Raw genomic sequence first — 26,076 nt, forward strand, 5'->3', positions numbered from 1 at the left:
TTTGGCGACCCCTAGTTGGGGTTGGGACCCTCAGGCTGTGAACCAGTGATTTCAGTCGATATACTGCAGTACTGACAGGTGTCTTTCTTTCAGTGCCTGATGGTGTGGGATGTGAGCGGGTCACCTGTTTTCCTCTCCAAGGCTTTTCCTCATTCCCACAAAGACTGGATCACCAGCTGCGCTTGGACTCCAGACTATGTGGTAAATCCTCATCACATTTTGTGTTGTATAGAAATTTAAGTATGCTGAGTTACAGATCTATTACCTGAAAGTCTTATCACTCTGTTCTGCCATCTACAGCACCATTGTGTTTCCTTTAACTTGTCTTCATCAAGCCTCCCTTTTCTGCTGCAGGTCAGCACCTCAGTCGATGGGCGGCTTTGTGTCGTGGATCCGCAGACGGACCAGTGCCTCAGAGAAATTTCCTGGGGGAGTCCTCTTACATCTGTCAGCTGTGTGGTGAGCAGATCTATCTTTCGGAGAAAAAACAGCATGCATTGTTTCCCTCTCTTCAAACAAAACGAGATGTTTGGTGCTTGTGTGTGCAGGGACAGTATGTGATCGCCGGCTGTGCAGAGGGAGCGCTGCATGTTTGGACTCAGGAAAAGAGCGCAGAAATCTGCCACATTGCTGCACATGAGCAGCGTATCAACCACTGCGCTCTCCTACTACACACAGGTGAACTGTCTGGAGTGCACATATACTTACTCTTTGTAATTGTTCTCTTTTGCTTTGTTCCTAGTTTGATAGTTTAATTTCTGCATTGTTTTTAAGACAAGACCAAAGAAGTGAACCCTGAAGAAATGACTGTTCTCACTGCATCTGATGACGGCTCAGTGAAGCTCTGGAAGCCACTACAGGTCTGTCGGTCCAAATAAGATTAGAAAGTGCTTTAAAAGGGTTTTTCACAATTCAGTGAAATATTTCCTTTATATGTATGTGTATCATTTTTGTCCTGGTCGTGTTTTTTAGCGTTAATCACACATTTTCTTTGGCTTGGACTCATCTAAAGTTCTAGTGTAGATACAGGGCTGAAATGACTTCCTTAAGGTTTTTAATCATAATAAGAGTGGAGACTGTCACTTATTTTTCTATTTTTTGTTTCCTGTCTCACTTTCTTCATGTATTTATCTGTGTTTGTATATTTTACATGCAGGTGGAGCACTACAGCACCTTCCAGGGTCACAGCGGTGCGATATCTGGAGTTGTTTCCAAAGAAGGACTCCCAGAGTTCCTCACTGTCTCTGAAGACCGCTCATTACGGTGCTGGACATTGACAATAGGTAATCCTTAGTAATCTGCCTTTATGTGATATGATATGTTGTGCGTGTACCTTTTTCTTTGAAGAGCTCTGTGCTTTGCTTTTTTTTACCCTCAAAAAATTTGGCAGTGCATTCTTTTGGCCTTGAATGGTGTCTTCAGGTATTCCTTTCAGGCTGCATTCAGCCCCAATAACCCTCACAACTAAGGTAGAGCAGCATAACCCAGGGCAGAAAAGTCAGCAAAGTACTCATGCTCATTGCTTTATGGCATGACGTGAGTGAAGTGAGTGAATCAACATTTTATCAGTTCAGGTCTATAAAAGTGAGGGGGACAAAAATCCTCATTTCTTGTGAATGTGATGCCCTTGATCACACCAAAAATGTTATGGGTTGCACTTTATATTAAGGTAAACATATTCACTATGAACCAGCTGCTTATTAGCATGTATATAGTGGCCTTTTTCTGGAGGTTAGGGTTATTAAGAGTTAGGGTTACGTTATTAAGATCATAATTGGTTAATCTGTGGTGTGTCCCAGTTCACCAGTGTGTCCTCTCTTTCCAGAGGGTCCTCCGTCAGAGAAGGGCCCAGTCACAGCTCTCTGCTTCTATCCCAGAGATGCTTTGCTTCTTGTTGGTTATGAATCCGGTTTTCTCGAGTTATGGCAGCATGAGTCCGTTGTCGGCTGCAAGCAGGTGAAGACACGCACCAGAAAGTGGATGTATACCACAGACAGGTGTGCGGTGTTTGTGTAATTGCATGGTGTGTCTGTTTGTGTGTCAGACCTCAGACAGCGGCATCACAGCGATCTGCTCCATGCCCGACGGCCAGTTTGCTGTCGGCTACGAGAAACCTGCTGTTGATGTGTGGAAGCTTGTATGGAATCAACAACAATGCACAGCGAGGTAAACAGAAGCAAAACAGTCACGCTGCGAAGCTGCCATGCTGGCCTGCAGTACACTACTAAGAAAGCAACAGAATAGAACAATGAACACATTTTTATTGACACCAGTGTTCATTTGTAGGTGACAAACGAATGTGATAGAAAAAAATGCAAATATAGATTGAAAGTTATCAGCCTCAACCTGTTCAAAATATGAAAAAGTAGTAAAGAAACATGCACATGAGGAACTATTTTGATGTTTTCACGCCTTAAATTATCTGAAAGTAGCAACTCCACTATAACCGCAGTTTGCCGTCATTTGCTGTGTGTCGTCCCCTCTCTGCCCTCTTTCCTGTCATGTCTTCAGCTGTGTGCTGTCTTTGAAGTTAGATAAATAAATTGATAAGTTAAATAAGTTAGTTAAAATGATTTAAAACGTTAAAAAGCTATTGCCAGTTGGGTTTGAAAACAGCGTCAGAGTGAGCGCTCTTACCTCACAACCTATCTTTGACGTTTCCGTGTTTCTTGCTAGCTAGCTTCATCTCTCACGTCGAGCAGACAGCCAAGTCGGTCAGAGCCGAATTCATGATGTTGCTAATGTTTTTATGATACGCTTCTGCCTTGGAGATCATTAGTCTGTAAGTAAAATGTGTACATAAAGACAATGTTTTGATAAGTAGTGAAGTTGTGTCTTATGTAGTATATTGCAGATTTGTATGTCGGTAAAAACTTTATGCTCGGTTGCCATAGTTACGTGTGTATACTTACCGTCAATGTGAATATGTCAGTGCTTATATACTGATCCTTTTTTATTTTCTCTGTAATGTTTCAGTTTTACATGAAAGAAAGAGGTCAAGACTCAAGTAAAATACGGGAAAAGCAAGCCCTGTGTGTTTATTTGAAGACCCCTTTTTGGACGTTAACTAGCTGTCTAGCTACGCACAAGAGCACGCGCTGCGAGGGCAGCATAAGCTGTCTCTGTCACTATAAAGCCCAAAATAATAATAATAATAAAAAAATGTTTCTGAACATCACTTACAGTAAACAAATGATCCAAAATGAAACCAGCTGACGTGAAACTCGTCCCTGATGTGTGTGCATTGAGTTGAAGAGGAGGCGTTATAAGCTGATTGAGAGCGGTGTTTCCGTGTGGACCTGAAATAAGGTGTGAGCAGTTCGTTTGCACACTAACCAGTCTCGCTCTGTCCTGTGTTCTGTCACTCCCAGCCCGGTGAAGGTAAACACCTACAAAGTGAACAGCCCAGTGGTCCGCCTCAACTACTGCTCCATCCTGCTCGGTGTGTCACGTGATGGAAGAATATTTGCCGTCGCGGCCGATGAGGAACACATGTGGTCCCAAACACTCGCCCAGTAACTCCACATACTGTTCTCTGTGTACCAAATCAGTCAGCGCAGTTTTAGTGAATCACTGCTGTTTTTTTTGTAATATATAATGACATTAATTATTAGTTATCAATTCATGGAGGTGATCAGAGAGTTGTCTAGAATGCTGCTGATGATGTTTGTCACGTCCTGATTACATTAGCTCTAAATTATTGCTGTAGGTAGCTGAAGCTGATAAATTCTGGTCATTTCACTTCATAGACGGATGCTCATTCTGAATATTTACAGCAAACTGTTTGAATATATTGTTTAAGATTTCCTTCGTCCAGCTTCTGCTGACGTCCAGCTCAGCTGCACATATGATTGTGCTGGGTTTTGCTTCTTGTACACTGATTGTGGGATTATGTATTGTCTCTGTTGCAGATGGGAGCAAAGAGTCCGAATTATGGGTTTGATCCCGAACGATGACAAAAGCATGTGGCTGGTGGGCGAATCATGGGGAGAAGTTCAGATTAGCTTTATTGTGAGTTTGCATATTCTGTTGCTAATAATATAAGACTACTACAAATAAAATGTGTTTATTTTAGCTCTCAGACTTATGAAAAGAAAACGCAATTGTCAATTAAATGAGCTTGTCTTTTTTATAGAAAATCATTTCTTCATCATTCCAGTTCAGATTTTTGTGACAAATTATTAAAAGAAAAATGGCTTTTTTATTCTGTCTGAGCAGCGCCTACATTTCAATTCAACATGAAGTCAAACGTCAAGTGTGGTGCACCACAAGCTTTGGTTTCAGTAATGTTGATGACGCCTCTGTCCTCTTTTTTCTCAGTTTGCAATGGGCCCCAAAAATACATTACAATTAGCTTTCAGCTCGATGAATCTAGAGGCCGACGATGAGGAGAAGAAGGGGAGCGTGATATCAGCCATAACAATGAACAAAGGTACTAAACATCTACGGTTTTTACTAACGTTTTGCACAGCGTACCAACCTTTTTGAATCAGGGTTGTACTGTCTGTTTGTGCCAGTCTCTGATTTGTTTTCCGTATTGTGTGATTATCCAATGTGCTTTACATTCTTTCAGATTTTGTGGTGTGTGGAGACATGAAGGGCAACATGTGGTTCATTCAGCCTCCTGAGCCTTCCACCTGGAGCAGCAGAAAACATGTAAGAGCTGAAATACTCTGAAACACAACATGAGGGATGAGCTTATGTGTGGAAAACAAAAAAGACAGACTCAGAGAAAACTACATTTACAGTTGAACCTTTCTGCATAGTTTTTAATGAATTATTGCAGCTTGGTGTTTCTCACAAAAGGTGGTGAGGTGGACTTTCAACAGTCTGCAAGTCTGCAACACTGTTTGATCATTGATCATCAGTAAAGAAAAGCCACAAATCCTTGCATCTGACAACACGTTTGACATTTTTGCTCAGTAAATCAATTAGCGGTTCTCAGAGCTGCTGATTAATTTTCTCTTGATTGACAAATTGCTTCAGCAGAACTTTCAACTGACAAGCTGAGCTGTAAAAATCTTGAGTGACAAGAAGAAAAATAAAATCACCTGCCTTGTCAATAAGCAGCAGCCGTGTCTTTAGTTCAAACCCTCCCATCAGGCCGGATGGGAAACAAAAGCAAACATCAGAAAGAGCTGAATGTCGCTTCAAGCTTTGTATTCTTTTTTTAATGATGGTGTTTTATCCGCAGGCTCACAGTGACAGGATCAGTGTGCTGAGACTCACTGACCGCACCATCATCTCAGCCTCCTATGACCGGACAGTGAAGCTGTGGGACAGAAACACCAAGAAGCAGGTACATCAGAGTCCCCAAAGAATAGTTTGACATCTTATTCGCTCTGTGGTGGAGAGGTTGATACCGCACTCTTGTCTGTATGTTGAATATGACAGACAGGAGACTGTTAGCTTAGCTCAAAGACTCAACTGCTAGCCTGGTTCTGTCAAACTTAAATGGTGAAGTGTCGTTTTTACACCAAGGTTTTTCTGCAGATGAAACTAATTTAACAAAAGGTGATAATTAGTGAGCTTTAGAGTCACTGGGGGACAGATTTTGTTAACTTTGTGCAGAGCCAGGCTAGCTGTTTTCTCCTGTTTCCAGTCTTTATGCTAAGCTAAGCTAACTGGCTGCTGTGATATCAATCAATCAATTTATTCCTTCACCTTAATTTTTTTGTTATTTTAAACTGTCTTTCAGTAACTGTTACCTTCTGCTCTCTCCCTCTCCTCCTCCAGGTGGGTATGTTTGTGTGTGGAGGACCTGTTGTGCACTTGGAGGTGAACCCTGAAAAACCCACCAAACTGGTTTGCGGTGACGGACAGGGAACGCTCTTCTTCCTCTCCTGGAAAGAATGATCCTCAGGATATTCCACACTAGATTGAGCAGTTAGAAAAGTGCTTCATCGCTACGCAAACCTGTGATTGCCTCCTTGCTTCAGTGCCTTTGTATTTAAAAAAGAAGTTGAAATATTTACACTACATTTAGAGATAATGATCTATGTAATAATTGCGATATCATGTTTACATGCCTTTAGATGGCAAAAAACTTGCAAGTGTAACAAGCAAGTATAAAAAAATAACTAAGTTTGAAAATGTTAGCAGTTATTGTTCCTATGAGGTGAATTATTTCTGTTATTTGTAAGAGGATGCAAATAGAAATGTGGAGTATGGAACACTTGAAGTGGAAAAATGGGTGCAAGAATCATAAATGATCTTTTCTTTGACATTAAATTATTACTCTCATCAGCACTTTGATGTTCGTTGTTGTTACTTTCAACTCAGTTCATTCAACTCAAGTCTCTGAAATCCATCCCCTCCCCCGTTACATCTGGCGTGCCCCAAGGTTCTGTCCTGGGGCCCTTACTCTTCATCATCTACCTCCTTCCGCTCGGCAATATCTTCCGTAAATTCAACATTCATTTTCATTGCTATGCTGATGACACCCAGCTCTACCTCACAACCACACCCTCGTCCTCTCTTCCGCCCACCTCCATTACTGACTGCATCTCTGAAATAAAATCCTGGTTCACCCAAAACTTCCTTAAATTAAACAGCAATAAAACCGAGGTTCTCCTCATTGGCAGCAAATCCACCTTATCCAAAACCAACAGCTTTTTTATCACCATTGACAACTCCACTGTTTCACCCTCCCCCCAAGTTAAGAGCCTGGGCGTTATCCTGGACAGCACACTATCCTTCCACTCCCACATCAATAACATTACCCAATCTGCCTATTTCCATCTACGAAATATGAATTGCCTCCACCCCTCCCTTACCCCTCATACTGCCGCCATCCTTGTTCACAGCCTCGTCACTTCCCGCCTGGACTACTGCAATTCTCTCCTCTTCGGCCTCCCTCACAAATCTCTCCATAAACTTCAACTGGTCCAAAATTCAGCTGCCCGCATCATTACCCAAACTCCCTCCATCCATCACATCACTCCTGTCCTCCAACAGCTCCACTGGCTCCCGGTTCAGTACCGCATACAATTCAAAGTCCTCCTGTTTACATTTAAGGCCATCCACAACCTCGCCCCCCCTTATCTGTCTGATCTCCTCCACATCCCCACTCCATCTCGAACCCTAAGATCCTCCTCCTCCATCCAACTGTCTGTCCCCTCCACTCGTCTCACCACCATGGGGAGCAGAGCATTCAGCCGCTCTGCTCCCCGTCTCTGGAACTCACTACCACCCCAACTCAGGAACATTGACTCTTTTACCCACTTCAAATCACAGCTCAAAACCCATCTGTTCAAGACTGCCTATTGCACTTAACACCCTGTTTGCTGCCTTTTATTGTTTTATTGTTTCATTGTTTTGTCATCGATATTTTTAAAGTTTCTAAATGTCTTGTACGGTGACCTTGAGTGTCAAGAAAGGCGCCTTTAAATAAAATTTATTATTATTATTATTACTTTCAACACATTTAACACATTTTTCAGCAACAGATATCTCACCAGGCTTGAAGGCTGGAACAGGATCTGCATTGAAGTCGTAATGTTTCATCTGTATTCATGGTACCAGAAAAGGGGTGGAGACAGCCTTGTTATTGCCAGATTTGTGCGATCGATTGCATTTAAAGATAAACCAAGATCAAAGAGTTAACTTTATTTGCCATTTGACGTTTAAAGGAAGTTCTGTGAGAGACCTTGTGCAGCTGTGAGACATCAATGGTAGACATGTAAACACAGCTTATCAGCTAATGCTTTTACAGCTCTGTTATCTACACTGAAGTGCTTCTGTTATATTGACAATGAGCCACATCGAGTTCAATAAAAACTCATTAAGTCAATAAAACTATTCCCAGTACAGGACACTGAATTTTACTGGTTTCATCATAGAATTAATAGAAATCACATAATACTGTTGTAGAATGTTTCAAGCATTGGTTTTTATTTATTTATATTTTTTTAAATATTCCATTATTCCATGACTGGCATGTCTGGCAGTGTTTACAGGTATTATCCTTTTCCTTTTTCTACATATTCAGTTTGGAAAATTTTGCTTTGCTGATCAAAATTAATGATAATTTACAGGAAGAAAGAAATGGATGCATAAAAATTAAAACAAGGCTCAACAAGGATGGAAAAAAATAAACTCTTATATAGGTGAAGAGATGGGTGTACATATGAATATTGAATTTGTTCTTGTAACTGTGAAAATACACTGAGACCAACTTAAAACAGTCAGATTTGTATGTGTACACATGTCCAATAAAGCTGATTCTGATTCTGAAATACATCTAAAAAGCACAATGACCAACAATATACAACGTTTGTATACAAATAAGTGTTTCTGAGTATTCAGTGTGCATTCTGTCTGCTCTGGGTCCACTTTATTTTCTCACTTTTCCAGTGTGAACCTTAGGAATTGGGAGTTAATGTTTTTATAGCGATCGAGGAAACCAATAACAGGAGTTTCCGTGCAGCACTTGAAAGCAGCATCAGGCTGCTCTCAAGCTCCCAGGTGAGGCGGACACGCCCTCCTGGGGACGACAGCACAGGTAGAGGAAATAAAAAAAACTGGATTCGCAGGTTTTACTATTGTTAGCAGGAGGCGTCTGCTTTCTGAAAAGCCGCAGGAGTGACAAGGAGCTGTGGGAAGTGTCTCATCTCTGCCCTAATTTTTCTTTTCCTTTTTTTCAGAGAGGCTCTTTAACTTCACATCTTAGTGTGTGAAAACAACAGTATCGACACGAGACGGACGGAAAGTCTCACTGGGGACTGTAACGTCTCAACAAAACAAAACAAATCAACAACAACAGCAAACAATAACAACAACAGCGGAATAACCAAACACTAACGCCAAACAAGGGCGGACTGAGAGAAGCTAACTCAATGGTGAGTTAACGTTTAAAAACTAGCTAACGTTCGTGTTTAAAGCGCACCATAAACCGAACATGTCGGTTAATGTCTGTGAAAGTAACCGCGAATGACGATGGAAATGCACTGTTTGACAGGAGCGATACGACAACCTGGATCTGGACTTGGAGTGTGAAGGAGGAGGCGTAGCTGTGAGTGTTATCTGTCCGTTGTCTTTCATGAAAGTTTAGCCAGCTAACGTTAGTGTTGAAAGGTTTTTTGCGGAGCTGCATTTACAGTTTGCTGAAGTCAGTTAACGACCGTGGTTTACCGAATTTAACCGACCTAACCTCAATCTGTGCGACGGAAACTCTCCATGTACAAACACACACTTACACAGTGAAGTCCAAAAGTATGTGCTCATGTTTTCTGTTGTGCTGGCGCATCGGATTTAACATCTAACAATGACTATGAGGCTGAAAAGCTGACTCTCAGCTTTGAGTGCTCAGTGTACAAACCGTAGCTCTGTCATCACGGCCGGATTAACCGACCAGCATGGTCCAGGGCGAAAATGTGCCACTGGGCCCCCATTAACCCCCCACACCAGATTAGATATATTAATATGAATATCCACAGCACAAGACTGCATCAAGTTTGAGAAATTAAAGAATGAGGCTGGTTGCATAGGTTGTTTGCTGTAACTTGATGTTGGATTCAAATGGAGGGCAGGAAGTGAAAACCAATGGACGAGATGGAGGAAAGTTCGTAATCTGCTAGTTTAGAAGAAATTACAAGAGAAAACTGTACAGAAAATCAGAGAAAATGTTGGATGTGACCTTTATGTTATGAGGCAGCTGCTATTGAGGCAGTAGATATAACAACTACCTGCTCATTCAGATGTCATTCTGCTCTAGAAACCAAATCAAAGTATTCAAAAGTATGGAGGCAAACAACTTTCTTGTTAGCCGTTGGGTGCACAACCTTGGTACCTAGGCTTTCCCCCTTATGGACAACAACTTTTGGTACTCGATCAAGCTCCTTATGGTGTCTCGGTTTGATCAAATTGACCAACCATAATCACAACACAGCTGCATTTTGAGTGTGTGTTGAAGTGCCTCCTATGCAGAAAATCACTTCCTGCCCTCCATCTGCAACTCGTGCCACAAAAAAGAGTGATGTGACGATATTTCAACAAATCCCATGAAAAGACCAAAACCAACAACGTGTTGCTACTGACTGACAAAAATCTTTAAACACAACTTACAAATATATAATTCGTTTTTTAATATAGGCTCAGAAATTTTCTAAAGCAGCTGGGCACTGCAGTTTTTAAAAAACGTTACTTAAGTTTGGGACTACTTTTAGCAGTGGATTAACACACTTTTTGTGTCAAGTGAGTATTTCCAGCTGCAGAGCAGTTTATGATGGACTGAGTCAAAATAGACTGAAGTATTCAAGTTATTGTGCTGAAGGAACATGTGCGTATTATTGAAGAGTCTTTCAGTTCAATGATCACAAACCAGTTGACTCATAACACACCTGAAGCTGCTGGAGCCCTTGAGTCCCTCCTACTTTATTTAATACTGTTATGTAAAGTACAGAAAGGGGTTTGTGTTCTACACTGTTTATTAGTTAAACCTGAAATAAAGCATCACAGTTTCTGTTTATATCAAGACGATCATCAAGAAACTTACAGACCTTTTTGTTTACAGCTGCATCCTTAGAAAAGGCTTTAAATGTTAAGCTAAAAAAGGCTAAAATCTGTTTACTGTCCAGTCTGATGTATTGTAGTGCTCCAGTCGTTCTTTAACAGGCTGATCAGTATTATGGTCAGTTTTCACAGAGCTAGAAACGCACCAATCACCCTAAATTTACTGTCGTCAAGGTTTCAAGTCCAGACATGAAACCAGCTTCAAGTCCGGACTTGAAACCTGGACCGTGGGATGTGAACCAGTGAATGCGTCCGCTCATCCATAGAGTCATCTGTGAATTGTCGGTCATTCGAAGCATCTTTTCCGTGCAGGGGCAGATTGATGCTGCTGACTCACAGGTCATGGCAGCGAACGTTCACCCTCTGTTACTCGCTCACTCTCACTGAAGCTGCTCTGTCAGAACTGAATTAGTTTGCTCTTTTTCGCCCCTCATGCAGCAAAAAGCGGCGTTATTCGGTGGAATGTTTAAAAGATCCTCTAAGTCTGCAGAACCGTCTGTCCAAACTCAGGTGAGGTCATAGATTGTTTTTTAACTTCAATCATCAAATTCATTTGATAAGTTAATACACTGATCGAATGTCTCTTGAATGTTTCATTTAAGATGCTCACCTGTTCTCATGCTGTTCATGTGTGCAGTAATAAAATCACAATAACTGCTGCTTTGTGAAATCTGCAAATGATGGAATTACAGCATCTGATTCTGCGTCTGCTCACAAAGTTTGTGTGTTGATGTTACAGGACAGTTTATCAGCCAGCAGTGAACTTTCAAAGAGCAGCGACAGTCTGACTGACAACAGCGCCAAGGTGAGGCTCAGGAAACAGTCCTGGAAATTTAATTTTTCTTTTCAAACTTTTTTTCTGGCCATCAGTAACCAAACTGAGGAGCTTTCATTGTGCTATGAATAATGGCAGTGTTTTTTAGCTTATAGACGGACGGACTTATTTATTGATATTTCAGGAGAAAGGAGGCGTGTTCAAAGGAATGTTTAAGAAGACGACCAAAGCTGGCAAAGAGGGCCAACCGCAGGTGGGTAGTGAAATCATTAGTCGATTAATCAATCAGTTGATCAGCGAAAGATCAGTCAAGAGAAAGAAAAATGGGTCTCAGGTTGCCTTTATTTTGACAAATTTTTCATCATTTTATTTTCATGTATTATTTATTTACCTTTATTACTCTGTATTTCTGAGTTTATGCTACTGAAAAATCTTTTGTAATCACTTGAATCTGTATTGTACCCATCAACAAAAATGGGAAGACGTAAAAGAAAAGTGATGGTCATAAAACAATGAAATATTTAAATATGTGTCTCCATAGTTGTTTTGAAATTCACAGATGAGATTCTAAAGCTTTTCAATCCTTTACAGGACAACCTGTCATTACCGAATCCTGAGCTGTCTGTCAGTACTGACAGTTTAACAGACAACAAGTCGTCAAAGGTGAGTTTACGTTCTGCTCTGTGAGATTTTTGGTTTTCTCACGTCAGTCTTTGAAAGTGAACCTTTTGTCTGCAGGAAAAGTCAGGCGTGTTCAGTGGGATGCTCAAACGATCTCCTAAACCAGGACACGCCCGGAGGCCTTCACAGGTGAACCATTGATCTGCTATCTGCTGTCTGCTGTCAAAGATATGTCCAGAGAGTAAATCATCATGACATGTAAACTGTTGTGTTATTTCCTGACTGATCATCATGTGTTTCAGGATCTTTTGGAGAACGAGTTCACAGGCAGCAATGACAGTCCGTCTGAAAACACCACAACTAAAGTGAGTCTCATCAGCCAAACCAGTTTTTTAAATGCAAAAACATTCAAAAACACAAACAACTGGAAACAAATACAAACGACGCTCACAAGCCTGTGATGCTGCTGGAGGCAGTTTGTTCTTAACTGTGATTTTAAAGCATTTTAAGCACTTTTTTTTTTTACTCTAAATGACCACAGAGCTCTTCCTTAGTGTTGACCAGCGACACATGTTGGTGATTCTGAATTGATTTAACCTCCAGTGGTTGTGTAGACCTCGACTCAGTGAATGGTGAGTTTGGGAAGGGTGTGATTTGTTTTTGTGGCTGTTTGGAAGCTGAACCTGCCTGCATCAGCAGTTTGGATGAGGTGCTGGCCAGCGTGTGAAGCACCAAATCCCCGTCTGTCCATCTGACAGCTGCATCGGTTCAATAGACAGAACAAAAGGTTTTATTTTCCGTTTCATTTCAGGGAACGTATAAGCAACTAATATGTGACTTTTTATTTTTCAGGAGTCAGGAGGGATGTTCAGCGGGATGTTTAAAAAATCCTCAAAGCCACTTGGAGCGAGGACACAGTCTCAGGTGAGAACTGCGCGTCTCACTTTTACCTGTGTCACATTATTAATCGGTAACGAGTGTTTGTCTCTTGCCTTCAGGATGAGTTGTGGGCACCCTGCGAGCTCTCAGGCAGCAGCGACAATCTCTCTGCAAACAGCAACACTAAGGTGGGTTGTGACAGGCAGCTGCTCATCTCCATATTCAGCCGCTGTGACTAACACTTGCTCCCTGTTTTCAGTCTAAGCTGATGGTACAGTCACATCACACCTCTGTCCTGCATGTATTTGCTCCATTGCTCATTCACTTCATCTAAAATCTGTGTTCAAGCATGCGTTTCTTGTTTTAGTGCAGCTTCCACACAGCCGCCTGTCAGTTTGCATCTACTGGTGTGAACACTGATGCACTTTGCTTTGAAACAGGAAAGTCATCATTCTTCCATATTTATTGATCAACCACATGACGATTGTGACATCACATCCTGTTTCAGGGCTGAGCGGTGTCACTGACCTGTGGGATAATGTGACTGTACCTTAATGCTGTTTGTATAGAGCTCAGCTCATTATATGCAGCGTCTGGGAAAGTGTGTTTCTGTGTTTGTTCTTGTGTGTGTTGGAAGGGCGAGGCAAACCTGCAAGTGTTAGCGTTTCAGAGGAGGCTACAAGCGGCTGAGTGAAGGGCGTACCGATCCATCGGACATTTGAAACCTAACTTCCTCCATTATGGGCAGAATTTCACAAAACCGTTCCATGTGACTTTCTTTTTTCCAGGAGTCAGGAGGGATGTTCAGTGGGATGTTTAAGAAATCCCCAAAGCCTTTCGGAGCGAGGACGCAGTCTCAGGTGAGAGCTCTGCACCTCATTTGTCTCACATATACCTGCGTTAGCTTATTAGGAGATGAAGGTAATAATCAGACGGGGATGTTTGCATCTCGCCTTCAGGATGATTTGTCTGCACCTGGCGAGCTCTCAGGCAGCAGCGACAATCTTTCCGTGAACAGCAACACTAAGGTGAGGTCGTGAAAGCGGAGGAATTCCTTACTGAACTCCTCCATTTTGGGCCAAATTTCCTTAAACCGCTTTGATGTAACTTTTGTTCCAGGAGGCAGGAGGGATTTTCAGTGGCATGTTTAAAAAAACCCCCAAACCCTTTGGAGCAAGGACGCAGTCTCAGGTGAGAGTCATGGAGTATTGCTGCATCTTACAAATCTCACCGTTAAACCGTCTTACTACAAAGCAATTCAGCAGGATTAATGTTAATTACTCTGCATTTGTTTCTCGCCTTCAGGATGATTTGTCTGAACCCAGCGAGCTCTCAGGCAGCAACGATAATCTGTCTGAGAATAACAACACGAAGGTGAGGTTTCTTAAAGCCAGCCACTGATTCTGCAGCATTAACCATGAGTAGTAAATGAGTGAATGTAGTGATTTGACATGTTGGCTTCATATTATTTTCTCAGGAGAAAGGAGGAATCTTTAGTGGTGTGTTCAAAAAAAAAGGTGCCAAATCTCAGTCTCAGGTAAGACGGCTAAGTTTTTCAGACAGCTAACGAGTGTAAACAAACTGCCAGTCCGCCATTGTTGTTGTTGTTGTTGTTTTAGGCTCATTATACAAAGCAACAATGGGCATGCACAGACTGAGGTGATGACACCATTGTTTCCCAGACACTCTATTTTACCTGTCCATGCACGCCTGCTCCTTTCTGCAAACAAAAACATGAAAGATAATCACATAAAAATCAAACATGGCACCTTTAACGCTTGTTAAATGTTCGGTGTTTCGGTTGTTTTCTAGTTAACAGTTGCTCCATTTAATTTCTCACCTTTCTTGCTAATAGTCACCCACAGTCTGCTTTGCTCCAGTGTCTGCAGTTCTTAAGTGAAATGTTGACATTTCACCTCGAAGTGAAGCTTCTGAGCGTCCTTTTTCGTCTTGGCTGTTGCTTTCTGACTGTGCGCTGTGTCCCTCTGTTCAGGATGATTTGTCCGTGGGTGGAGATCTCTCTGCCAGCAGCGACAGTCTCATAGAGAAGCCTTCAAAGGTGTGAGACGACGCTCACCGCACTGCACTCCTCTCGTCACGCATCACAGAAACTACTTTACACTGTTGGTCATGTTCTGAGATTAATGACATGCTGCTCATGTGTAATGTGTTGTAGCAGGATAAGGAAAAGGCTGAACGCTCGAGTGAGAATACCTCCACCACAGAGAAGCCCAAAGCCAAGCAGGTGAGTGACTGATCTCCTCTCTGTTGAAGTAAATCTGCTTTATATCAGCTGTGACGTTAAGGTGAGGGTTAGGGCTGTTTTTAAGTGGACTGCAGCAGTGTCTGTGTCATTTCAGAACGGTTTCAGTGCGATGATGAAGAGCACCTTCTACACTGACAAACAGGTAAGAGCGGCAGACTGAACTCTTGACTTTTGCTGCATATCATCAGTTCATCTTCCCCATCACACGCCCCTGAAGCTAAATAGTATCTCAGTCAGAAACGCCTGAAAACAATAAAAGACAATGATGAAGTCGTCCACAGATGATTGTTGTACTACTGTTGTTTATATTTTACTGTAAATTTGGCTCCTTGTGCAGGAGAAGAACCCAGATTCTGACCGTGAGGAGATATTGGACAGTGGAGAGGGCCAGCCCAGTCAGAAACAGGTTTGTGAGGTTTTCTCTCTGGGTTTCAGTCAGCAATTTATTTTCTTTATTGTTTCCCTATTTCATATTTTTTTTGTCTCTCGTTTGTTTTGTTTCACATTCAGAGCAAACTCGCTGAGACGATGACAAAGCTGAATCCGTTTCGATCCGCAAACAAGGTAAGGAAGGTTTAGATGTGATAGTGCTCGAGAGATAAGTAAAGTTTCCTTTGATGAATGGATGTATTGAAGGACCGTAACTGTGCAGCCTCTTTTATGTGTCGTTCATAAAATAATGATTTCTGTCTTCTCGCTGCAGCCGGAGAAGCAGGCGGGCTCAGACGACGAAGATCCACCTGCGAGCAGCGAGAAGTCATCAGGCAACAAACAGGTGCTTTGATATTTGCTCGTTCCTGTTTCATAAGTTTGAAGTCATGTTTGTTAGGGGTTGAAAAGCCTCTGCACATTGTTTGTCTGTTGTCAATAAAAAAGGAGAAGCTTGCTGCTTCCTCACGTGTTGCTCTATTGCCAATCTTGTGAGTGTGTGTGGGCACATGGGTGAAACAGGCAGCGTGAAGTGCTTTGTTCTGCTTTGGTCAGAAAGTGGAGAGTCATGAGCCAAAGGTTTCAGATTTACCCACAGGTTCTGTCCGTCGTCCAGCTTTACTTCTCTTATCTTGTGGATTTATTAGCGGACTCATTGTGGCTGATGGCAGACAAAGCAGATACTTATCTAAAATGCTGAAGCGTTCCCTTAAATCTTTCCACCTCAGAGCACCGTGGTTGGAGCCATGTCCAAACTCAATCTGTTCCGCTCTGCAAATAAAGTAACTATGCTCTTGATTGTGTTTGGTCGTGGTGGAGGTGTTGGTGAGATAGTCATGATGATGAGGTTTAAGGTGGCAGGAAGTCATCATAGTGGTGGTGGGACTGTGGTAACGGTGATGGAGGTGATGTTTGTAGAATCTTTGGTTCGTTTTAATGAGTTGTAATGGTGTGCTGAAGACTTAAAGGACCATACCTGTGATTTCTCATGCTGCACCCAGTTTACTACAGAACACATGCACTTAACATCACAGCTAAACCCTGTGATGAATGACACAACTCAAACAGGTTTCAAGAGAGCAAATGGATTTCTGTAGTACATGGATTGTAGTTAAAGAGTTAAACTAGCAAAAATAACTTGGTACGGTCCTTTAATTGCTGCACAAGTAATCTGATTTTGGTCGATGCTGTTTAAATGCTAACGCTGAAGTCCTTCGTTCAGAAAGACACTGAAGACACAGAGACGCTCAAGGAGGATGGGAAACAAGTGGAAGAGAAACCGAAAATGGTCAGTCTATTTTTTGCATCACTCATGAGTCATCAGTGACCACACACACACACACACACACACACACACACACACACACACACACACAGAGCTGATCAGCTTCTGTCAAAAACACCCTCCTCCTCACGCTCCTCCTCATCCCCTTTACCTCCCTTTAAATCCAGCTTGCTCGTCGTCAAACCTCACCGTCCTCCTGCTCCGACACACTGTGTGACTGTGTGTGTGTGTGTGTGTGTGTGCGTGTGTGCGTGTGTGTGTCCTTGTCAGGTCAAAGGCAACATGATCCAGCGAGAGAGCAAAGAAAGAAGTGAAACGCCGTCGGTCCCACCCAGACCAACTGAAGAGGTTCACAAGCAGTAGAACACAACTGGCACTCAGAGACGTGGTCCATGTGAGACTATTCGTCCGTCCCTCTGCTGTGAATTTTATACTTAACGCTGTGATCTTTCCTCAGGAGATGAAGAGCATATCGACATACAGCAAAGTAAAACCAAGAGGAACTGAGGGTCATCAGGTACAGTTTGCACTTCTCAGATTTGCTCAGTGACTTGTGGGCTGTCTGCACATCTCTGCTTCCTCAGAGCCTGAATATATTTGAAGATATCTGTTAAAATACAATTAAAAGGAGTTAATGATTTTATATTCCAGCAAGCCACACAATGCTTCTGACTGTCATGCTTTGTATGGAAAGGTGTCACTAGTTTCTCATACTTTGTCCTCTGCAGGACAACAAGGACGTGAACTCCAGAGAGAAAAAAGCTAAAGCTGCAGAAAGTCCTGAAGTTCCCGTCAGACCTTCAGATGAGGTAGTTTAAGCTTTCAGCCTTATAGGAAAAAATGTCTGTGTGTCAGTTTGGAGCTGATGTGTGGTTAAAGAAACTGCTCTGCTTTAATTTCAGGAGCTGAGCAGAGCAGAGAGACGTGCTCTGCAGAAGCACCATCAGGTACGGACAGTCAGGCCAACATATTGGTTTGTTATTGAATATCAGCTATTGGATATAATGGAGTTTTTTTCCCCCCTGAGTCAGAAATGTGTTTTGCTTATTGTTCCTTCACTTGATGTTTAACCTTCACTGTGCAGAACGAAGCATGTGCAGACTTTGACTCTTTGTCGAAAACACTTTTCCTGAGATTACTGTAGTTATAATCTAATGAGTTTAATTTGCTGCAGAGCCAATCAGATGACGAAGGCCTCAAAAACGAAGAATCTGCTGAAGCCAAAGGGAGAGACGAGAGCAAAACAGTACGTTTATCTCTTCATCACTGTCGATAAGATTGCATTAATTGCTAATCAGAGGCTGACTGACTGCAGTATTTATCTTACGTCTGTGTGTGCTGAGCGTGAGACTTTCTCTGTCAGTCTATGTGTGATAGGACTCCACATACATGAAGGTGTAAACAAACACAGTATTTGCTCCAACATGTAAACGTTCTAGTTCCTGCTTCCTACTTATCACTTCTTTCATTCAAATGACATGCGATACCTCCGGGTTATTGTTACTGTGAGGTTTGTCCAAGCTCGTGGATTGAACTTCTTAACATCAGCTTCATTGTTGTATAATTCATAGACATTTCTCCAAAGTTCAGCCTGATATATTTGGTATTCCACTTTGGGATATCCGGTAGATTAGAACGATGTTTGGCTGCACAGCATGAATTTCTTTCCCCACAAAGCCACTGCTTATTGAGGGGCTGTTCAGTGGAAATAGTAAATCTCTCAGTGATGGGAGCAGATGATAATGAGATGAGACATACAGAAATAGAATAGTTACCTGCATGTTTGAGGGAAGTTATAGCCTCTCATCTAACACATCATCACTGTGCCGTTTCTTTTACAGACCAAGGTGAAAAAGCATCATAATCCGTTTATGCCTCGTGCAGCTGCTAAGGTTTGTTTTATTTTGATGTTTGCACTTCTTGTAGAGTCATGAAGACATTTGTCTTCTTTGCTCGTCCCTCAGTTTGTGAGACACGATGTTTGATTCATTACCTCCTCAAATCTTTGGCAAAGGCTGCAGAATGTTAGAATCTAAGTTCATTCACATGCAGCCTTGTGTAACCTCTTTCCTCCGGGCACTGATTTGTTTCACTGCTATGCTCACACTTTGTTGTTTACTTCAGGCTCCGTCTGATGATGAGGGGCTGGGAGAAGAAGATGATCCTTCGTCCAAAGAGGAGCAGAAAGACGAGGAGGGCAAAGACAAAACAGAGGAGGTCTTTTAACTCATTTCCTTCCGCTCCATCTTTGCTTGTTGATTGGTTAAACAGTCAGCTGGAACAAATGCTTCAAAATCTTCCTCAAAGTAACACAGAAATCCTGATTTTTTTTTTCCTTTTTTTCATTTCAGACAAAAGTCAAGAAACCTAAAAGACACAATCCCTTCATGCCTCGAGTCAAGGTAACAGTCAAATATGTACCAGCTTGCTTCCTCACGTGTGGACAAAGCCTGCTTGTGTTTTAACACATCAGCTAACTGCACTTTGTCCTCATTGAGCAGTTCACATCATTGAGGACAACACGATCGTCCGCATCCTTCCACCCTAAAAACAAAAATCAGGCATTTTTGTTCTCAGACAGCGGCTCTGTATCAGTCTGCAGCCTGTTCAGCAGACATTGTGTTTCTGCACGTCGCTGAACTGGAGAAACAAGAATCTGAGTGGGCATGATACGTCATCCTGCAGGTCACGGTCCTGAAGCGCTGTACGCCACATCCACCCATTCCAGGCATCCAGTGCTCGTTATTCTCTGCCAATTAAGTTCATTGATAGGTGCGTGTTGAATATATGGAGGAAAAAAGTTGATGTCAGCAGGTGTTAACACAAATGAAACACGCTCCAGTGGAGGATCTGCATCACACCAGCCCACGTCAATACAAAGCTACGTCAGAAATGCCCTCCTGTTGGCTGTTTAGTGCACATCGTTTGCTTTTCACTCTGTTCTGGTCTGAAACGTCTCTGTGGAACAAAAGAAGCTGTGTCCATATCATGTTCACTTCCTCCTGCCGAATGTTCCACAGTGCAACATTTCTCCTTTGTTATGGGAAAGTTGCAGTTAAGCAACACTTTCACCCGTCACCATCATCTCTCTTTGCTCACTGGAGTGCTCCTCTGTGTGACCTTATTTTGGCGAGGTTGCTAAGTTAGCATAGCTGAAATTTCAAATACTGCCTTTTATGAGCACGGCATGAGTTTGTCACCCGGTTACTGTTTTGAAGGGAAGAAGTTATCAGTTATTATGCCCTTTTTTGTCATTTTTAAGATGTTAAAAATGATCACTCTTACCTGGTGTTGCTTTTGGCGGCCTGTTTTAATTTTAGTCTTAGTCTAGTCTTTGTGTCAAGCTGTCATTTTAGTTTTTATTAGTTTTAGTCACGTTCATACTCTTTTTAGTCTAGTTTCAGTCGACTTAAAGTCTGAGTACTTTAGTCTTATTTTAGTCAGAGTTATCCGGGACTATTTTAGTCTAGTTTTAGTTGATGAAAATTGTATTTTACTCTCTTTTTAGTAATGCAATTCTATTTAACCCAGTCAATATAGTATAAGTACCTAGTAATATAGACGAAACCAAAATTATCTTTTAGCCAAACCCATTTCACAATTCAAACAAGGTTGTCTTATTATATATTGTTACCTTATAGAGTCAAGAATACACCCATTCCAGACACCAAGACGCTCTGATGTGAATTTACAACATATTTATTTTACCAAGCAAAGCCGGCTGGCCATCGGTCCTGTTCTCTGTGTCGGTTGTCTGTCGTTAACATTAACCTACCGCAGCTGCATCTTCTAAATAACGCCGTGAGTGGGAACTAATGCCGTGATGTCACCTGCGACTGCGCAGTGCGACCTGAAGCAGCCCCTGAAGTGAGACACAGGAAACAGAAATACTGCAAAATAATAAGAACAACGCGACTAAACGAGACGAAATAACGTTAGAACATTTTGTCTCGTCTTGTTTTAGGCAACTAAAATAAAGAGACATTTTAGCAGAGTTTTTATTTTGTAAACCACATTTAGTTTCATTTTTATTCGTCATCAATATTTCATTATATATTTAGTTATAGTTATCGCCACATGACCAGCATTTACGTTGCGTCTCGTCTCCTTTTCGTCACACGATAAAGGTTCGTTGACAACGATATTTAGTCAGAATTTTCGTTGACCAAAGCAGCACTACTCCTACCTCCAGATCAGCTCTGCCTCTGAATAATGGTTGTGTTGCTGTCTGGACTGTATGGGAACCAATATGAGCCTCAAAGCATGTTTTGATAAAGCTATTGAAAGTGCTTTAACTGTGTGTTTGTGTTCATTGTTTTAGGGCAAAGTTGTAAAGAAGCCTGCGCAGGACGGAGCTGCAGGCAACACAGCAGAGGTAGAGAAACAGATGATCTTCAGGAAGTCTTTCTTTCTTTCCTTCAGTCACCTCGCATTACATTTAGAGCGACTTTTAACCTTTTCCCTCCCAGTCTGTGTCTGTGTATTTATCCACCAGTCTGACATGTTGCCGTCTTACTCACTGTGGTTCAGGATTATAAAAGGCCTGTTTCAGTCACCCAACCCATCCCTGAAAACAACCCCTTTCTGTTGTTTGTCTCCAGGGTCTCCGCTCAGCTCCCAGCAGAGACTATTATAGTTGACATGTTTTTTTTTCCTCCACTCTCAACATGAAACCCACCCCCACACCTTGGCTCCACCACACGGTCTTTGTGCATGCATGTGTGGAAGATAAGAGGAGGAGGTTGCAATGTGCCCAGACTTGTTTCTCTGCTTCCCTTTTCAGCGTGTCCATGGAAGATTTAAGCCCTTTGTACTTCTGCAAAAACAGCAGAAATAAGTCAGTTCAGTCAGAATCCTTTTCCCCTCACTTCCTCCTCTTTATCTCACCATATACAGTGTAAAAAGTGAAACTATGTGACGCTTGATGAGTTCATTTGACTTCTCGCTCTTTTATATGTCTCTCAGCCTTTTTGTCCTGCTGACGTACACTTCAGCTGTAGATCCAGACTTTTGGCTTCACACAGGAAAGCATCTTGATGTTAGTTTTGGATTTTTAAGCAGTATTTTTCCTGTTGTTTCAGAATGAAGGTGCAAACAGGTCCTTGTTTGACCAACTGGAAGACTTCCGTATTGATCCAACCCAGCCTGAAGACAGACAGGTTTGGCCTCTGAGAGCAAAATATGTCACCATAGTATCATTTCAGCATAATCTGACACATTATCAACTATCTCTCCAACAAATAATCCAAGTTTTAGCTTTAGTGCTCATTCATTGGGTAATGTAAGAAAACTGCAGGTGGCCAGAATGGGTTCAGAACAGATGATGACGATATTTTTCTGTTACGATAGATTCAGAGTCTCTCTATTTTCTTTGTGTATGTTACTTAAATGTTGTCAGTTATTATTGTTTCATGCACAGCGTTATGATGTGTTATATTAGTGTATTGTGATGACCAGAGTGAGTGTGAACTGTGTACAACCCATGAAGAAAAGCTGCTAATATACAAAAATCAGGATCTTGATTGAATCTCACGGTGTCTTTCAGGATGTGGAGGATCTTATGGAGTGGTGGAACACAGTGGAAGGTAAATCATAAATAAAATGTTTTTCACTTTGTTTGGCTTTCTTTGGGCTGTGTTTTAAGAGTGGAAGGCCAGTTTTTTAGTTTAACCTTGAACCACTTACACTGTGTGACCAAAATATGTGGACGTGCCTGTTTACATACCCTAGTGTGCTGTTTTTCTTGGTTTGGACCCCTACGTTCCTATTAAAGGAAATCTTAATGCTGCAGCATACATTTATATTTTAGAAAATAGTGTTCCTCGTTATAAAGTTTCAACATGATGGTGCTTCTGTGCACAAAGCCAGGCCCATAGAGAAATGGTTTAGTGGCCTGCTCAGAGCCTTGACCTCAACCCCATCCAACACCTTTGGGATGAACTTGAACGCAGACTGCGAGCCAGACTTTATCTCTCCAATGTCAGTGTCTATTAAAACAGCATATTCGTGCCCATACTTGTGGAATAATGCACTGGATGTTTTGTGTCCACATACTTTTGGCCATATAATATAAGTAGGATTGTGAGAAAGCTAATATCGTTCTTTATTACTCCTTCAGTTTGGGAAGACACGCCTCAAGATGATGACATGACGGAAAAAGAAGAGGCGAAGTAAGTGAATAGATGTTCATATTTATATAACAATAATAATGTAATATTTCACTGTCTGGCATCTTTGCTCTCTCAAAGTGGTATTCAGCCATGCAGATTTCACGTGGAGTGTTGAGATGTAAAATATCTTCCACGACCTCAATATAATTATGAGAATAAAATTTAATTTGTTCTCTCCTCAAATCTCTGAAACGTCGCATTTGAAAAACTATGATTGATAAAAACAGTGACTCAGAAACAATGCCAGCACTCCTCTGGATAATCCACAGAACATGCTGTCAGATGGTTCCTTTATTAGAGTAGCTCCAAAGAAAAAGCTGATGACAGAAGGTTGTGTGGATTATCAGAAAATCAGAACCTGGTTTCTACGGTTTTGTGGGAGTCGAATGGTTAAATGAAACGATCTGCATGCAGACGTACACCAGTGGTGAGTGAGAGACGATGACGTTTAAAGATAATGAAGGTTATAACTCTCGTCTTGCTTCTCTCAGGGCTTTTGCTGTGACGGCGGAGAAGGTGCAGAAGGGCATCCGTGTCTTCAACAAACTGTTCTCGGAGCGCGCTGAGAGCCTCTGGCAGCACGTCATCGACCTGAACAGCATCGCAGACGGCCTGGACAAGTTCAGCAAAAACACAAAGATCGCTCAAATCACCGGCGGCTCCACCAGTGCCATCGGGGGCGTGGCCACCATCGCCGGCCTCGCTCTGGCACCGGTCACCATGGGAACCTCCTTGATTGTGACAGCGGTGGGACTGGGTGTCGCCACGGCTGGCGGTTTGACGTCGGCAGGCGCCGGCATCTCCAACCAGGTCAACAACTCTATGGACCGCAAGAAGGTGGAGAAGATCGTGCAGGATTATCAGGAGAAGATGGTCGACCTCAACAAGTGCCTGAAGTTCATCAAGCAGGGAATCGAGAACCTGAAGAAGTTCGACCTGATCAAGATGAAAGAACACGCCTACAACCGCGACTTCCCTGTGCTCAGCAGTAGTTTCTACGAGGACGGCGCCATGGCAGGAAAGGCCATCCTCATCAACGCAAACGAGATCATGCGCGTGGTGCAGATCGCCAACGTGGCGGGCAGCACGGCGGCCAGAGCGGTCCAGATCGCCAGCATGGCCACCGGTGTGCTCACCGGACTCTTCGTAGGTATGGACATCTACTTCGTGGCCAAAGACTCCAAAGAACTCAAGAAGGGGGCCAAGTCCGAGTTTGCCGCCAAAATCAGGGAGGTCGCCACGCAGCTGCACGACGGTCTGGTGGAGCTGAACACGATACGAGAGGAGCTGCAGTGCACCGGGCCGGAAAACAAGGACGCAGGCGAAGAGAAAGAGAACGAGAAAGAAAACAAATACGACAGTTCAGATGAAGATGAAATCGACCGCATTAAAAAAGCCATTAAAAAGGACATCGAGAGCCGAGAATACGTTTGACAGGAACAGGTCAAGGATTCAATGGGAAGTCAGTTTCTCAGTTCCCCCATTTTAAGTGTTTTTGATGTGCCGCACAAACCTCAGCATGCTGCTGCTTTGTTAGCATCTGAGAGGTGTTTGGTGCCAGTTTCTTAAAATGGAAAACTAAAATCAGGCCAGTTCTGAAAGCACAAAGACTACAGAGGAGGACATACAATGGTTTCTAAAACGTGTGGACTTCTTGAATCACAACAGAGAACAAACAGCATTTATGCGACACTACTACGTGTGAAACAGCCACGTTATGTTTAAGAAAATGAGATTCAAATATTTAACTAGCTGATGTATTTGATTATTCCAGTTTTAGATTCATTGAAGAAATAGGTGCAAAGTATTTTTCAGACTTTTATAATTCAGACTTTAACGTATTGCTTAGAGTTTCATACTGAAAGACAAGGATCAGGTGTGGAGACTGTGTGTACTCTTAGTGATTAGTGCCTTTATTAGTTATGATGCAGTAGGAAATAACAGTACAATGCAACGTAGCACGAGTCTGTTTCCTTGTGTTTTAACTGGGCTGCAACAAACCACTTCTCCCAGCTTGAGGCTTGATGATCAATAGGCTTTGTTTTACGTTGTTTTTACAAAAAGAGGCGATGAAATGACCGACTCATGGTGAGAAAGAACCAGGACGAGGTTACACCAGCTGCTCGTAAATCCATCACTTTGTGAGTGAAGTCCTTGCTAGCTTGCTTGCTTAGTTCTTACTAGCTGCCATCTACTTTCAAGATAGTGGGTTACACATTAAAATTTAAGGAATGGCTCATTTACGAAAGACTTTTTAGTAATTCGTAAATCACTTTTTGGGAAACATCTGTGGCGTCAAAAGTGTGTAAACAGGAAGCCACAAGCAACACAACTTCCAAACACGCTAATATGACCAGGGTCATGTGGTCGTTTGCTGTAGTTCAATGTTTTAAAGGATTTTTTGGTAATTTGTTGTATAATGTGTGTTTTTTTTTTAACATAGTTATTAAACAGCATTTCGATCAGGTGTCAGATATGTCAACCATATTTACGTCAGGCTAAACTGGTCATATATTAGCTGGCTAATGTTAGCTTTGACAGGCGGTTCTGCTAGCTTAGCATTTACACCTGGATGCTGCTGGATTTAAATATTTAGTAGCAACTTAACTCTGTCTGAGAAAGCTTTTGTGGAGCTACTGCTTTTAATTTAGTGACGGGTGAATCTCCACTCAGTAAACACTTTGAAGCACAAGAGTACTTTTAAACGTCTGAACGGGTGGTGCGAGCCACAGGTCTTCTGTCATATTAGATGTTTTAATGCTTTCCAGGTGAAAAGGTATCCCTTATTAAACAGCTGACTGTTAAAAACCAGCCTGGACTGTGTCAGCCGGTCCTGAAAAGACCTGTTTGCTGCTTCCGTTAATGATGGCATTGATTTTTAATAGACTCTTATCTCAAAGTCCATGTTTGATATGCCGTCTGATGATGTCAGCTCCGATTAATGAACCTAATATTTATTTTTCAGTCCTATTCTGGGTGTTGTTCAATAATGATACCTTTTAATGTGCAATATATTGTAAAACTCTGTGTGTAATAAATGCAAATGTAAAATTGATAATTAAAGGTCCAAAGAACATTTTCTGCCAGTTTGTGTATTTTGTAAAGTCTGTTTCCCACCAAGCAAACACTTTATTTCCTT

General features: G+C 42.1%; 2 protein-coding genes across 4 annotated transcripts in view; both read left to right on the forward strand.

Annotated features, from left to right (window-relative positions):
• Positions 1–6,248, forward strand: part of LOC139339148 (telomerase protein component 1-like) — a 34,312-nt gene extending 28,064 nt beyond the window's left edge. The window contains exons 43-55 of the mRNA XM_070974631.1: positions 94–201; positions 355–459; positions 549–678; positions 775–860; positions 1,157–1,283; positions 1,826–1,956; positions 2,045–2,166; positions 3,372–3,515; positions 3,912–4,011; positions 4,321–4,432; positions 4,574–4,656; positions 5,195–5,299; positions 5,737–6,248. Coding sequence (XP_070830732.1) covers positions 94–201; positions 355–459; positions 549–678; positions 775–860; positions 1,157–1,283; positions 1,826–1,956; positions 2,045–2,166; positions 3,372–3,515; positions 3,912–4,011; positions 4,321–4,432; positions 4,574–4,656; positions 5,195–5,299; positions 5,737–5,856 — 1,473 coding nt within the window. The 3' untranslated portion in view covers positions 5,857–6,248. The remainder of the gene's footprint in view (positions 1–93; positions 202–354; positions 460–548; positions 679–774; positions 861–1,156; positions 1,284–1,825; positions 1,957–2,044; positions 2,167–3,371; positions 3,516–3,911; positions 4,012–4,320; positions 4,433–4,573; positions 4,657–5,194; positions 5,300–5,736) is intronic.
• Positions 6,249–8,778: 2,530 nt separating this feature from the next.
• LOC139339139 (protein starmaker-like) lies at positions 8,779–25,649 on the forward strand. 3 transcript variants are annotated; one of them, XM_070974619.1, is made up of 34 exons: positions 8,779–8,840; positions 8,960–9,013; positions 10,951–11,022; positions 11,252–11,317; positions 11,472–11,540; positions 11,879–11,950; positions 12,026–12,097; positions 12,211–12,273; positions 12,761–12,832; positions 12,907–12,975; positions 13,576–13,647; positions 14,093–14,161; positions 14,265–14,324; positions 14,781–14,846; positions 14,964–15,032; positions 15,148–15,195; positions 15,391–15,459; positions 15,564–15,617; positions 15,757–15,828; positions 16,211–16,264; positions 16,705–16,770; positions 17,038–17,115; positions 17,225–17,284; positions 17,496–17,576; positions 17,670–17,714; positions 17,942–18,013; positions 18,609–18,659; positions 18,892–18,984; positions 19,119–19,169; positions 21,089–21,142; positions 21,849–21,926; positions 22,313–22,352; positions 22,886–22,937; positions 23,429–25,649. In XM_070974619.1, the coding sequence occupies exons 1-34, from the start codon at positions 8,838–8,840 to the stop codon at positions 24,369–24,371; spliced, it is 3,009 nt and encodes a 1,002-aa protein (XP_070830720.1). In that variant the 5' UTR covers positions 8,779–8,837; the 3' UTR covers positions 24,372–25,649. The 3 variants fall into 3 exon arrangements, with proteins under 3 accessions (XP_070830720.1, XP_070830722.1, XP_070830723.1); XM_070974621.1 differs by having other exon boundaries at positions 14,967–15,032; XM_070974622.1 differs by lacking the exon at positions 16,211–16,264.
• Positions 25,650–26,076: the final 427 nt, after the last annotated feature.

This window comes from Chaetodon trifascialis, chromosome 11, assembly GCF_039877785.1.
Source record: "Chaetodon trifascialis isolate fChaTrf1 chromosome 11, fChaTrf1.hap1, whole genome shotgun sequence".
Classification (NCBI taxonomy): domain Eukaryota; kingdom Metazoa; phylum Chordata; class Actinopteri; order Chaetodontiformes; family Chaetodontidae; genus Chaetodon; species Chaetodon trifascialis.